The following is a 13,371-nucleotide window of genomic DNA, read 5'->3' on the forward strand; positions in this document are numbered from 1 at the left end:
ACTGCCAGCAGCATCATGGAAAACATTCAACCATCTTTCATGGAGGACAGCCTCAGATGAAATTTATTTATTCATTGATTAAAAAGAGAAAAAAATGTACCAGATGTACCAGATGACTTCAAAATTTGGTCGCCCTAAACAGATTTCCATTTTGTGCTTATTCATGTCCTACTGTCAGATTTTTAAGCTCTCTGGGGCTGGAAATTGTCCTTTTTGCTTGGGCTGTAGTTTCCTGTATGTCAAGGGTGTTTTAGTGTAAATAATAAAAATATATATTTTGTCTAACGTAGCACATTATGATGTAAATAATGGCATTTTTTGTCAGGAAACTTACCGCATCCATCTACAGTAGTGTCTCCTAGCTCCCCCCGTCCAATTACGTTCCCTTGCTGAATGAAGAGATTTAAATAAACCTTCATAAATGCTGAAATTTGCTAGTCTGTGTGCGTTTTTTGGGTGGGGGGGAAGCAAATGCCAAACACCATCAAGTGGATATCAAGGTTATGCTTTCCTTCTTTCTCCTATCAGCCAGAAACAAAGGCTGTGCAAGTACCTCCATGCTCCCAGATGTATAGGTCACTTGGTAAGATATTCTTCTCCCCATCAGATGTCAATGTCACCCCTTTCCCATCAAGATTATTTCAGTCGGAAGCAGCAGCTCCAGAACTCAAGGCAAGAACGCTTCCGATACCCGTCAGGTCTCTTCAAGGCTTCTCCCACCACTCAAGCAGTGGACGATGGTGGGTCTTGCTGAGGCCTGAGTTCTTCTCCCAGCCTGCTCTGTTCAAGCTCACCTATTACAGACATGTACTTAAACTCATTTGGCCGGTGATTAAACTCTTCCACTAAACGGTAGGTCTCTTCACGGTCCGTGGCATAAAAAAGCTGCACCTGGCTGGCTAGGCACTGGGCTTCTGTGACAGTCTGTAAGATGTAAAACAGAAAGACACACAATTAAAGTTGTCAGGTCAGTGACAGCCCTTCTTCAGTCCAAAGACCACCCTGTTTTCACCAGCTGACCCAAGTCCAGGAATGGACTGTAGATCCATGTTTTGTGACTATCCTGTTTTGTGTCATAGGGATGGCTAATCCAGCTGCAATGTAAAAGCCCTGTGCTTATGGTGCAGAGTCAGTAAGGTTCCTGGCCCCACGGCAACACTGGTTATGAAACTGAATGTCGCACCACCGTGATACTGCTCTCCCCCAACACTACTACACCTCACAATTGAAGGAGGGCAGGTATTTCAAGACTGAATGCTCATTCATGTCAAAATTCAAATCCAAATACCTCCCAGTGATTTGAAAAACACAGATGTAAAAGAGAACGGTTCGAGGAGACTCTCAGCTGCAAAAACAAAACCCAACAAGAATGTAAAAAGGAGGGAACAACATGCTGCTTGTGTTCTGGACACTATAAACCAGGCATGGCCAAAACTGGCCCTCCAGCTGTTTTTGGGACTACAATTACCATCATCCTTGACCACTGGTCCTGTTAGCTAGGGATGATGGGAGTTGTAGTCCAGAAACAGCTGGAGGGCCAGGTTTGGCCATGCCTGCTATAAACCATAGCTTATGACAGTGGGAATGAACCTGTGCTAGCAACCTGGTGTCTTACCTATGTTCTGATCTGATTTACATTTTAAAGCTTTTGGCAGAAACAGAGCTGGGAGTTCAAGTTCTTCATCTGACAGTGAGAACCAAGATGCTTACCAAAAATCTAGGATCCATTTCACCTGTCATCAGTACAATGCCCTTTTCCTCTTGTAGCTCGGGATAATGATACAGGACCAACTGGGTGGGTGCAGATTCCCCTCGAGACTAAAGGAAATAAAAAAATATTATTAAGAAGTATATGCAATGTGGTCCTTCAAGCAAAAGATCAGAAGCCAGAACTTTCAATAATGAGCTAATCATTTCAAAACTTAATTCAATGCATCTTAAACCTTCCAGACCCAAAAAGTCACCCACCAGATATAGGAAATCAAAACTAATAGTCCTAATGAACATTCCAGGTTTGCATGTGAAAACTATGCTGATATTTAGGAATCTGAAGCTTCTGCAACAGAGCTTTCCATGTTAGTGTCACACGTCATGACACATTAGTGTGGCGGCTGCAATGTGTAGGTGTGTCATGCGAATCCTGCACATGCTCCACCCAGGGCTGGAAAGGGGTTAATTTAACCTCCAGTTTGCTAGTGAAACTGAATCACTGCGTCATGAAATGATGCAGGTCTAAAAAGTGTCACCAGTATGAAAAGTTTGGAAACCTCTGCTCAACAACAATATGAAACTATTTTAGAATGGGTCATGCAGGAGCCTAAAGTTGAAAAACTCTGTGGATAAGATACAAAGATCTGTTGGAAAACAAAACCCCTAGATGGTTGTCACCTTTGGAGGCTAAAGCGTTGAAAAAACTCAATATGGAAGCCGAATGGCTGAAGTATTGGGAAATTTTGGAACAAGAGGGAGATAAGTTGAAGTTACAGAGTCACGAGAAATTGAAAACCAAAGTACGAGATTGGCTCCATTATTATCAAATAATGGAGGTTTACAAACAAGACAGGAAAATTGGCTTCCAGGTGGAGAAATCAAAATTAGAAACTGAACTGTTAGAACCCATTACTAAGAATTTGTCAAGAATGTACAATTTGCTGCTGAAATGGAATACACAAGACGAAACAGTTAAATCAGCAATGATTAAGTGGGCACAGGACATTGGTCATAACATTATGTTTGCTGACTGGGAATGGTTGTGGAACACCAGGATAAAATTTACAGCATGTAATGCCTTAAAGGAGAATATTATGAAAATGATCTATAGGTGGTACATGACCCCAGTCAAGCTAGCAAAGATTCATCATTTGCCTGATAATAAATGTTGGAAATGTAAAGAAACTGAAGGTACTTTCTATCACCTTTGGTGGACGTGCCCAAAGATTAAGGCTTTTTGGGAGATGATATATAATGAAATGAAAAAGGTACTTAAATGTACCTTCCCTAAGAAACCAGAGGCCTTTCTCCTGGGCATTGTCGGCCAATTGGTGTTAAAGAAAGACAGAACTTTTTTTATGTATGCTACGACAGCAGCAAGAATACTCATCGCAAAGTATTGGAAGACACAAGATCTACCCACCCTGGAAGAGTGGCAGATGAAGGTGATGGACTATATGACATTGGCCGAGATGACTGGCAGAATCCGTGATCAGGGGAAAGAGACGGCAGAAGAAGATTGGAAGAAATTTAAAATCTATCTTAAGAACTATTATAAAATTGATGAATGTTAAAATGTCGAGGTTTTGAGAAAGAAAAGGAGATTACAGCGACATAAGATTAAGTTAAAGAAAAGAGTAAGAAGAAATATATTTGATAAAACTATTTAGGATTTGCTGAAATAATTTTGGAAATTGGGATGTAGGAAGGGGAGGTTTGGGGGAGTCCGAGAAGTGAGGGATATGAAAAAAATGTTATGAAATTATACATGTTTGTATGTCTTTTTATTTGTTTGTATTGTTTAAAAAAAAATGTTGTAAAACCAATAAAAAATTTATTAAAAAAAACAACTAAAGTTGAAAAACTCTGAACTACTTTGTTTTTCCAGGCAAGGTTTTCTCACAATTATTTTAGTGAGACCAATGTGTTAACATCTATGAAGATATCTTTACTCGTCAGCCTCTCAAAACCCATGTTCAACCAGTAGGAACACAAATATTCCAACTCTCAATCTTCCAAAGTTAAAAACAATTTCTCTTAAAACAGAGGATAGCTGCCATCCAGAGAAAAAGCGGGGAGAGATCCAAACAGGACACGCTGTAGGACTTTTGCATTCTGGGCCCTAACTGTGTCCTTCTCACCATGTTAAATTTAAAACGTAGCTTGAAATGTTAGCACAGTATGTGGGCAACCTTCCTCTTCATAGGCTGTCCCTTAAATTAAAGGACTCCCTGAATTCTGGACTACAAAGTCAAGAGAGCACAGAAAAGACACATGGGAATGCAAAGAATAGGGAAACTTAAACAAAGAAAACAGGAGAAAGTTGTGATGGGAAGCTGGATTTCTCTAAAAGAAGCTGAATGAACTTTTAATAGGAAAAGACAAGGAAGTATTTTACTACAGGACACAGTTAGCTCCAACAACTGTTTAACTTCCCATGTCTGTACTGTACACACCTCTCTACCAAGAGACTTTGAACAATAATATCTCAGCTTAATAAACTGAGATAAGAATGAACCTTATGGCCGTGCATGGAAAGCCCTTCACAGCCGGAGCAAACCAAACCAGGTAAGTATTCAATTAACTAGGGATTCCTGTTTCATCCAAACCCAGAATCTTTGACGAACAGTTTAGAACAAGCAAAGCACAAAGCTGACTTTGAAACATGGCTGAGTATCTTGTCTTGCTCTGAAGTGGTTAGACACTTTTATAACGCTAACAGTAAGGACAAATGAACAACCGTATCTGCAAATATCTGCCTTAGCCTCCATTTTAGAGGAATCTTCTGAAAGCCTCATAACAGAAAAGGCACCCCTTGAAATCCCACAGCTCAAGTAATACTGCATTAACAGTGTCCACGTGAAACAAGGAATTGCCATGTGTTTTATGGAATGTTTTACACAGGAGCAAATGTAATTTAAAAAACACAGTTTCTACTTCCAAGTCTGTTTCTGGCAATCAGTTTTGCCAAAGTTCACCTACCTGAACGTTTATCAGAGAAGTGAAGTGGAGTTCTGGTCCTGACCAATGTCCCACAAAAAATTCATAGCCCTCCTTTCTTGGCAGTGGATATAGAAACTGGTGGGGAAATCAAATAGGTTAATTAAATTTTATTTATTTATTTATCTTTCTTTATTGGATATATACACTGCCCTTCATCGTAAGATCTCTGGGCGGTTAACAAATCCCAGCTCAGGATGAAATCAGAAACATAGAAGCTTCAAGAATAAAATTTTGCAGCCACAATAAATCAAGGTGGGTAGGAAGCATGATAACCTTGATAAAAAGCTTCATTCCAAAAGAAATCAATCAAGACACATGTGCTATACTTACAGATGGGCAGTCCTGAACTCGCTTCCATATCAGATCAAAAGTCTTTCCCTGTAGAAAGAAGGGGGGGAGGATATTTAACTCTCAGTGCTAGTAAAGAAAGCTTAAGGGTTTGGGGTTTGCTTTTGTTTATTTAAAACATTTATTTACATCCCATCATTCCAATTGCTTGCTGTGGTTTGCAAAATAACAAAGCATTAAGAATGGTTAACTCAAAAAATCAAATATTAAAAATGACAGTAAACCACAGTACATATCAACATTAAAACACCTCCTTTTAACTTCTGAAGGCCTATAAAAATCAATAAGACTGATTTTCATGTGTGTGAAAATTCAGCAAAAATAATAATACAATGCCATACTTTTTGAAGAATTCCAACGCCTTCTAGTCAGTACTAAGAATATTCAATTTTGCTGCAGGTTTAGATCAATCCATCGGAGGTGCTTGAGTGTTCTTGTCTGAATAGCTAATTGCGACTTACAATATCTAGGGACTTTATAAGAAGATTCCATATGCAGATGGACTCTGTATATGTAGGCAACCGCAAGTAGAAAACATTCTTCATTATTTGTTACATTGCCTATTATACACAGAACCTAAGAGACACTGTTTTAATCCCATTTCTTCAAGAAATCAGTCCCTTCTTAGAGGAGAGGGTTCTGTGGCTGCTGAATAACTCAAAACACCTCAGTGACTCATAAAGTGGCCCTTTTTGCACTGGCAGCAAAAAAGAAGGATTTGGACAAAAGAGCAGTAAATTGCAAGGAAGATTAGGATATATAATTTGAAATACACTGTATTCCATGGTGGCTTCCCATTTATAGTCTCGCTTCCATTGCACAGTTCTGTTGGTTTAAGCAGAGGATTTGTTCTATATTTTTATAGTGTTTGTATGATTTGTCATGGCCTTCAGCTAGCACAATAAACTTACTAACTTAACTGTAACTGCTAAGAGCAAAATATATCCTGCTTAGCAGACCTGTGTGCCCTGAACTCAACAGCGCTCACACTGTTGTGTATTGACTGTACTTACAGGAATAACTGCATAAACTGTGTCTTCTCCAGAATAATACTGCTTCCATATCTGAAAGAAAAGGAAGGAAGGAAGGAAGGAAGGAAGGAAGGAAGGAAGGAAGGGATTACATTAACTTCATAGACCATCACCTAAGATGACTTAGTGATAGCTAACTAAGTCATACTTGGTGTTGACCCCCTGAAATCAATGAACTTATGTTATTTACCATGAATTTCAATCGGACTACCCTGAGGGTGTCTAACACCACAATCCTAACCATGTCTACACAAAAGTAAGTCCTACTGAATGCAACAGAATTTACTCACAAGTAAGTAGGTTTAGAATTGCAGCCTTTGTTGAAAACCACCCAAATGCAATAATCCTATATTCACATTACTACTTATATGATTAGTCAATGACTGTTGCATTTTTCAGCCCTGATGGATTTGATCTGCTTGGAATAAACAGAGGATCACTGCACAAATTATTTTATTTATTTATTGCCTAAGTGGCTAAACTTCCCCCCCCCAGCCACATTCACCTTAGGCCAAGCATCTGGGGTCACATGCTAGGGGTGGGTGCAGCCACCCAACACTATTGCACATATTTTTGCATGCCCACACATAGCCTCCCTCTCCTCAGGTAATGTGCTGAGGAGTGGAAATTATGGCCCACTCTCTGCTCATCACTGACTGATCAGATGTTCTAGGAGGGGCTAAGTTGAATCCTCAACAGGGTGCTGGGCTACAACCATCCCAGCACAGTATCTGATGTTTTTAATTTTTACTGCCATCAAATAATTCCATTGAGTCTAGGGGCATAGGAAAAAATTGATGGGGGGAGGCTGGATCAAGCTTCTGAATGGGGAGTTAGCCATTCACGGATGTCTATCCTATCCATCAGCAGGGCTTTCAGGGCAGCTAACAATTCAAACATATGGACACCATAAAAGAAATAATAATAAAATAGCATGCAGAAGTATAAAACAACAACAAAAATCTTTAGGTTGACAAGATACCCTTTGGAATATCTGAAAATGTCATCAATCAGTGTGTATGCATCTTATCTCCTTCCACCATGCACACTCCCTTTCTTCTTGCTTGTTTTCTCTGGGTTATACCCAATGGTAGTCATACTTTGAGCATACTTATTGAAATTAATGGGGACGACAAACTTAAGTACATTAATTTTAATGGGCTTAACTGAGTAGAACTTAGCTGGATACAACCCAGCCATCAGAACGGGCAGTGTGTGGTGGTTTTATTCTATTTAAATAAATAAGCATCAGCTGATGTTTAAAAGGACCGGGGGGGGGGGAGGTCTCCATCTGATATTAAAAATACACCAAGGTGGGTACTAAGTGACCCTCTTCCAGAGAGTATTCTAAAAGTGGGCTACCACTACAAAAAAGACCCTATCCTTGGTAGGGACCCACCACACCACACAATGAAAGAAAGGGGCCCCCAAACAGCATCTGATGAAGATCTCAGTGAACAGGCAAGCAATATATGGGAACAGACTTCTGCCCATTACTGTTCTCACAAGGAAATTATCTCTTTGCATAACAACCATGAGTTTATCATTATGAGTGAAGTGTAGTGAATAGCAGCTGCCTGATCCATAACAGACACTTCCCTGTATTTCACACCTGATAGCAGTCTCCTATTTTTATTCACAGCTGGTGTCTCCATGTAAGAAACAGGCATGTGTGAAATGGCCCAGAGTGTCTTATGAGCCGCTGGATATATGTCTATAGCTACATATCTGCTTTCACAAGTTAACATGAAGAAATACTTTCTGTTGAGATAAAAGATTAACAAAAGCTAAATGGAAAATGTTTCTACCACTTCAGTTTGGGTCACCTGTTTTATTTCGTCGGGCTTCTTCCGTTTCATCATCTCCACATTAAGGATAGAATCAAGTGTCTGCAACAAATGACAACAGTTAGTGACATAAACTGAAACATATGATATGAGGAAAAGAAACAAAAAGTCTGAATTATTGCACATACAAACATGGACAAATCCATCGTGAAAGACAAAAATGCAGCAATGCCCAATAAGAAGGTATAATAGTAATTATAAGACTTCTGTGAAACCTAATGGGCTGGCAGGGGAGAAGGGGGGGGGGGAGGCAGGAAACAGAGCACAAAATCTGACAGCTCATGAGAGGCAATCAAACACAGCTTCTGCCAGCCTGGTGCCCTCTGGCTTTTTTGGATGACAACTCCCATCAGCACCAGCCAGCACAAGAAGCTGTAATCCAAATAGATTGAAGGCAACTGGCTGGTGGTCGCAGAACTAGACTCTGCTGGTTCCTCACATGACTTTATGTAGAAGATCTCATTAAAAAAAAAACAGCTGCCTGTCTGAGAACTTTGCTGACAGTCACACATAAGCCAAAGGCTGAACATGAACTGAAAGTCAAGTCCTTCATACATAATCCCAAGTAAGATAAATAAGAAAAGAAAGGCTACTTTACAAAAATACAAGCTTACCTTATTTTTTGTGAACCCATGAAGTGATTCTTTGAACTAAGATTAAACATAAAAATACTTATTTTAAATAGATACCCTTCATGCCATCATAACCTTATTAAAGAAAAAATTGTTAAAGCTATTTATCAAGGAAGGAGAGCAATCTAGACACATACACACATACCCAGATAGTTAAAAATAACACATAGGCCAAGGCATTGTGCGGAAAACATTGCAATTAATGGTAGAACACAGATTTCCTGATGATATAATGTGAAATTGCAGATTTGGAGGGGGGATGCCGAAATAAAAAAACTTCCAATTCTTTATAGGGAAAACCTTTTTTGATATTATTGAGAGCTTTTCTGATAAAAATATACAGTGGTACCCCGCAAGACGAATGCCTCGCAAGACGGAAAACCCGCAAGACGAAAGGGTTTTCTGTTTTGGAGGCGCTTCGCAAGACGAATTTCCCTATGGGCTTGCATCGCAAGACGAAAGCCCATAGGGAAATGCTGGCGGTCGGGAGCAAAGACTTTCGCCCACAGCCGGCCTTCAGAAGAGGACCTCTTCTGAAGGCCGGCGGGGGGCAAAAGTCTTTGCTCCCCCCCGCCTGCCTTCCCCCCACCTGCCCCGGGCGATCTTAAAATGCTGGCGGGCGGGAGCGAAGCGTTCGCTGCCGACCCCTAGCATTTTAAAATCTCCAAGGGACAGCAGAGAAGTCTCTGTCCCGGGGAGGTTTTAAAATGCTGGGGGTCGGGAGCGTTCGCTGCCGACCCCCAGCATTTTAAAACGCTGTTCCGAAGCGGGGGGCGGGAACATCTGCCCCAGCCGCCCCACTTCGGAACGATGTTCCGAAGGGGGGAGGGGGGGCGGGAACAGCTGCCCCAGCCGCCCCACTTCGGAACGATGTTCCGAAGGGGGGAGGGGGGGCGGGAACAGCTGCCCCAGCCGCCCCACTTCGGAACGATATTCTGAAGGGGGGAGGGGGGCGGGAACAGCTGCCCCAGCCGCCCCCCTTCGGAACGATGTTCCGAAGGGGGGAGGTGGGGCGGGAACAGCTGCCCCAGCCGCCCCACTTCGGAACGATGTTCCGAAGGGGGGAGGGCTGGCGGGAACAGCTGCCCCACCTCCCCCCTTCGGAACGATGTTCCGAAGGGGGGAGGTGGGGCGGGAACAGCTGCCCCAGCCGCCCCACTTCGGAACGATGTTCCGAAGGGGGGAGGGGGGGCGGGAACAGCTGCCCCAGCCGCCCCACTTCGGAACGATGTTCCGAAGGGGGGAGGGGGGGCGGGAACAGCTGCCCCATCCGCCCCACTTCGGAACGCTGTTCCGAAGTGGTGAGGTGGGGCGGGAACAGCTGCCCCATCCGCCCCACTTCGGAACGATGTTCCGAAGGGGGGAGGTGGGGCGGGAACAGCTGCCCCAGCCGCCCCACTTCGGAACGATGTTCCGAAGGGGGGAGGTGGGGCGGGAACAGCTGCCCCATCCGCCCCACTTCGGAACGCTGTTCCGAAGTGGTGAGGTGGGGCGGGAACAGCTGCCCCATCCGCCCCACTTCGGAACGATGTTCCGAAGGGGGGAGGTGGGGCGGGAACAGCTGCCCCAGCCGCCCCACTTCGGAACGATGTTCCGAAGGGGGGAGGTGGGGCGGGAACAGCTGCCCCATCCGCCCCACTTCGGAACGATGTTCCGAAGGGGGGAGGTGGGGCGGGAACAGCTGCCCCATCCGCCCCACTTCGGAACGCTGTTCCGAAGGGGGGAGGTGGGGCGGGAACAGCTGCCCCATCCGCCCCACTTCGGAACGATGTTCCGAAGGGGGGAGGTGGGGCGGGAACAGCTGCCCCATCCGCCCCACTTCGGAACGATGTTCCGAAGGGGGGAGGTGGGGCGGGAACAGCTGCCCCAGCCGCCCCACTTCGGAACGCTGTTCCGAAGTGGGGAGGTGGGGCGGGAACAGCTGCCCCATCCGCCCCACTTCGGAACGATGTTCCGAAGGGGGGAGGGGGGCGGGAACAGCTGCCCCAGCCGCCCCACTTCGGAACGATGTTCCGAAGGGGGGAGGGGGGCGGGAACAGCTGCCCCAGCTGCCGGGCTTCGTAGCGCTGCTGCGAAGCCGGGCGGGGGGGTGGGAACACCTTCTGAAGGCGGGCAGGGGGCGAAAGTCTTTGTCCCCCCTGCCTGCCTTCCCAGGGGCTTTTAAATCGCCCCGGACAGCGGAGAAGTCCTCCGCTGTCCGGGGCGATTTTAAAATGCCGCCCGCCAGCATTTTAAGATCCCCCGGACAGCGGATCTCCTCCGCTGTCCCAGGGTTTTTTAAAATGCTGGGGGTGGGAAGAAAAGCCCTTGTCCCCCCCCCCCAGCCTTCAGAAGAGGTCCGGGGACAGACTGTCCCCGGACCTGGCCTGAAGGTGGTTTCCCTAGGAACGCATTAATTGATTTTCAATGCATTCCTATGGGAAACCGTGCATCGCAAGACGAAAAACCCGCAAGACGAAGAGAATTGCGGAACGAATTAATTTCGTCTTGCGAGGCACCACTGTACATTGTTACAAAAACAACTGGGCAGCAATGTCAGTTTATTGGATAATAAAGTCCTTTTAAATACTTTTACAGGGCAACCCTATACACACCCACCTAAGACTGTCTCATTCAACTTAATGGGGCTTACCTCTAAGTAGACATGCACTGGACTCTATTATCGAAGAATATTTTTTTAAGCACCAAATTAAGGAGATAGCGGGTTCCCCCCACCCCGTCCCGCCAATTGCTAATCATTTTGACACAAGCATTTACAAAAACTGTTGGTGGCTTTTACAACGTATAAAAATCATCTGACAACATTGAATACCTACTTTTTTACTTCAGAAACAGTGTTTTATTGATATTGCCAACACATGCAGATTCAGATATCATGCAGCGTTTCGTTGTCTTTGATGGAGTTCCTGCTCCATCAAATCATAGAATTGTAGAGTTGGAAGGGACCACAAGGGTCATCTAGTTCAACCCGCTGCAACTCGGGAATCTTTTGCCCCATGTGGGACTTGAACCCATGATCCTGAATTTAAGAGCCTCATGCTCTACCAGCTGAGCTATCACCCCAGCTATACAGGAAAGAAGTGGCCAACCTGCACTAGTTACATTTTCTGTGTGGTCATGTAAAATGTGTGTGTATACCGAAACAAACACGTTTTGTTAAACTAACTGGAATGCAAAATCTAGCAAACATCACAAAGGCTTTCATCAATTTGTTTGAAAAGCATTTAGCATAAAATAAACAAGACAGGAACCCATCTGTACACAGCTACACACATTCACACACATGTAAACAGAAGTCAGGAATAAATAAAATATCTGACAAATGGAGTTTGGATATTGGCCTTGCCTTTTCCTCCATCAGTCTGACAAACTCTGCTTGCTTCGAATCTCCCACCGGCTGCTTTTTCACTTCGCTCCTTTGATCCAGTCGGGATTCAAAAATTTCTGGATTGGATCTGAATCAAAGTTCGAACTGATTATATAGCTGCCAGGCACTCGCGGGTGTTTCATTTCCAGCTCATTCCCGCCCGATCCCAAGCAGCTCAGGGTGGGCCAAAAACATATCCGTTCAGCTTTCCTTTCAATCCCCGCGAGCAAAACAACAGGATGGCAGGAGAGCAGCAACCCATAAGCGCAGAGCTAATCGGAAGTCCTGCAAGAGCAAAACTACAAGCAGCAACTCTTTCTGATTGATAGCAGCTCCTAAATCAGGGGACCTTGAATCCACACAAGGTTAGGGCGGAGAGTAAACAACCATATGAGGAGGTGTGGCAAAGCAAAGTTTTTAAAATACGGGAGAGGCGGGTGAGAGCCTGATCCTGAAGCGAGTCCCACTGCGAGTCCAATGGAGTTACAAGTGTACCCAGGGTTGCATACATACCCTTGCCTAGTGCTTTTTTTCTGGGGGAGGGAAATGCCGCTAAACATTTTGTGAATCTTTGTACTTTTCTCCATTTACTGCCTTTATTTTCCCGGATTTGAACTACAAAATGGTGATTTTCCTGAGTCAAAATGAGAGTACCCCAAACATATTTTTTAAAGAAAAAAAAGCACTGCCCTTGCCATACACAAAGAGCTTGCCTAAGCGAAGCGGGGGAAAGGGCACCCTTGCTCAGTTTGGGACTTGGAGGTTGCTATCAGATCCCCGCTTCTCCCCCCCCCCCTCAAAATAATAGTAACTCAGGAGGGAGTCGGGCCCATCATGTTCCCCGATCCTCTGCCCGGGACATCTCTGCCTCCTCTGTTACCTGCGGAGCTCCTGGATCCTGCCTTGGTACTTGGCGAAGAAGGGGTTCGCCTCCAGGCCCCCGCCGCCCGCCGCCCCGCGAACCGAAACCGCCAGAAGTCGAGGTTGCGGGGGCAGCAGCAGGCCCAGAGGCCGCAAGGCGGCGAAGCGCCCCACCAGCGCCCCTCGGGACAGCCCCAGCCCCGCCGCCCCCCACCACAGCTGCTGCAGGTGCCCCGCCGCCATCCCGCTCCTGTCGGCCCACATCCGCGGAGAGCAACGCGGAACACCGCCCTCCTCGCCGCCGCGGCCCGGCACAAAAGTTCCGGGGGAGGAAGAAACAACAGGCGGAGGCGGCGGGCGGCGGGCGGGCGAGCTGCAGCGATTCCTTTTGAATGGGCGGCGGCGAAGGAGAGTGCAGGAAGCCCCCTAATCTCTGAGGGTGCGCTGGTGCTGCTGCTACAGGTCGATCCTGTGCAGTTTTGGTGCGGAGGAAGCTCCCCCAGACCGGCTCCGACTGCTAAATCCTTTCTCCACGGCAAAGGTGTGGAGCACGGGATGGTCTATATGTGCCA

The 13,371-nt window shown here is 45.4% G+C and overlaps 1 protein-coding gene across 1 annotated transcript; it reads right to left on the minus strand.

Moving 5' to 3' along the window:
* Positions 1 to 103: 103 nt before the first annotated feature.
* Positions 104 to 13,078, minus strand: ATPAF1 (ATP synthase mitochondrial F1 complex assembly factor 1). Its single transcript, XM_081193238.1, has 9 exons — positions 12,819 to 13,078; positions 11,918 to 12,026; positions 8,554 to 8,589; positions 7,919 to 7,981; positions 6,075 to 6,125; positions 5,044 to 5,091; positions 4,693 to 4,788; positions 1,711 to 1,818; positions 104 to 924 (listed from the first exon to the last, which is right to left on the minus strand). The coding sequence occupies exons 1-9, from the start codon at positions 13,061 to 13,063 to the stop codon at positions 724 to 726; spliced, it is 957 nt and encodes a 318-aa protein (XP_081049364.1). The 5' UTR covers positions 13,064 to 13,078; the 3' UTR covers positions 104 to 723.
* Between the last annotated feature and the right edge of the window lie 293 nt (positions 13,079 to 13,371).

This window comes from Podarcis bocagei, assembly GCF_964188305.1.
Source record: "Podarcis bocagei genome assembly, chromosome: 5".
Classification (NCBI taxonomy): Eukaryota; Metazoa; Chordata; class Lepidosauria; order Squamata; family Lacertidae; genus Podarcis; species Podarcis bocagei.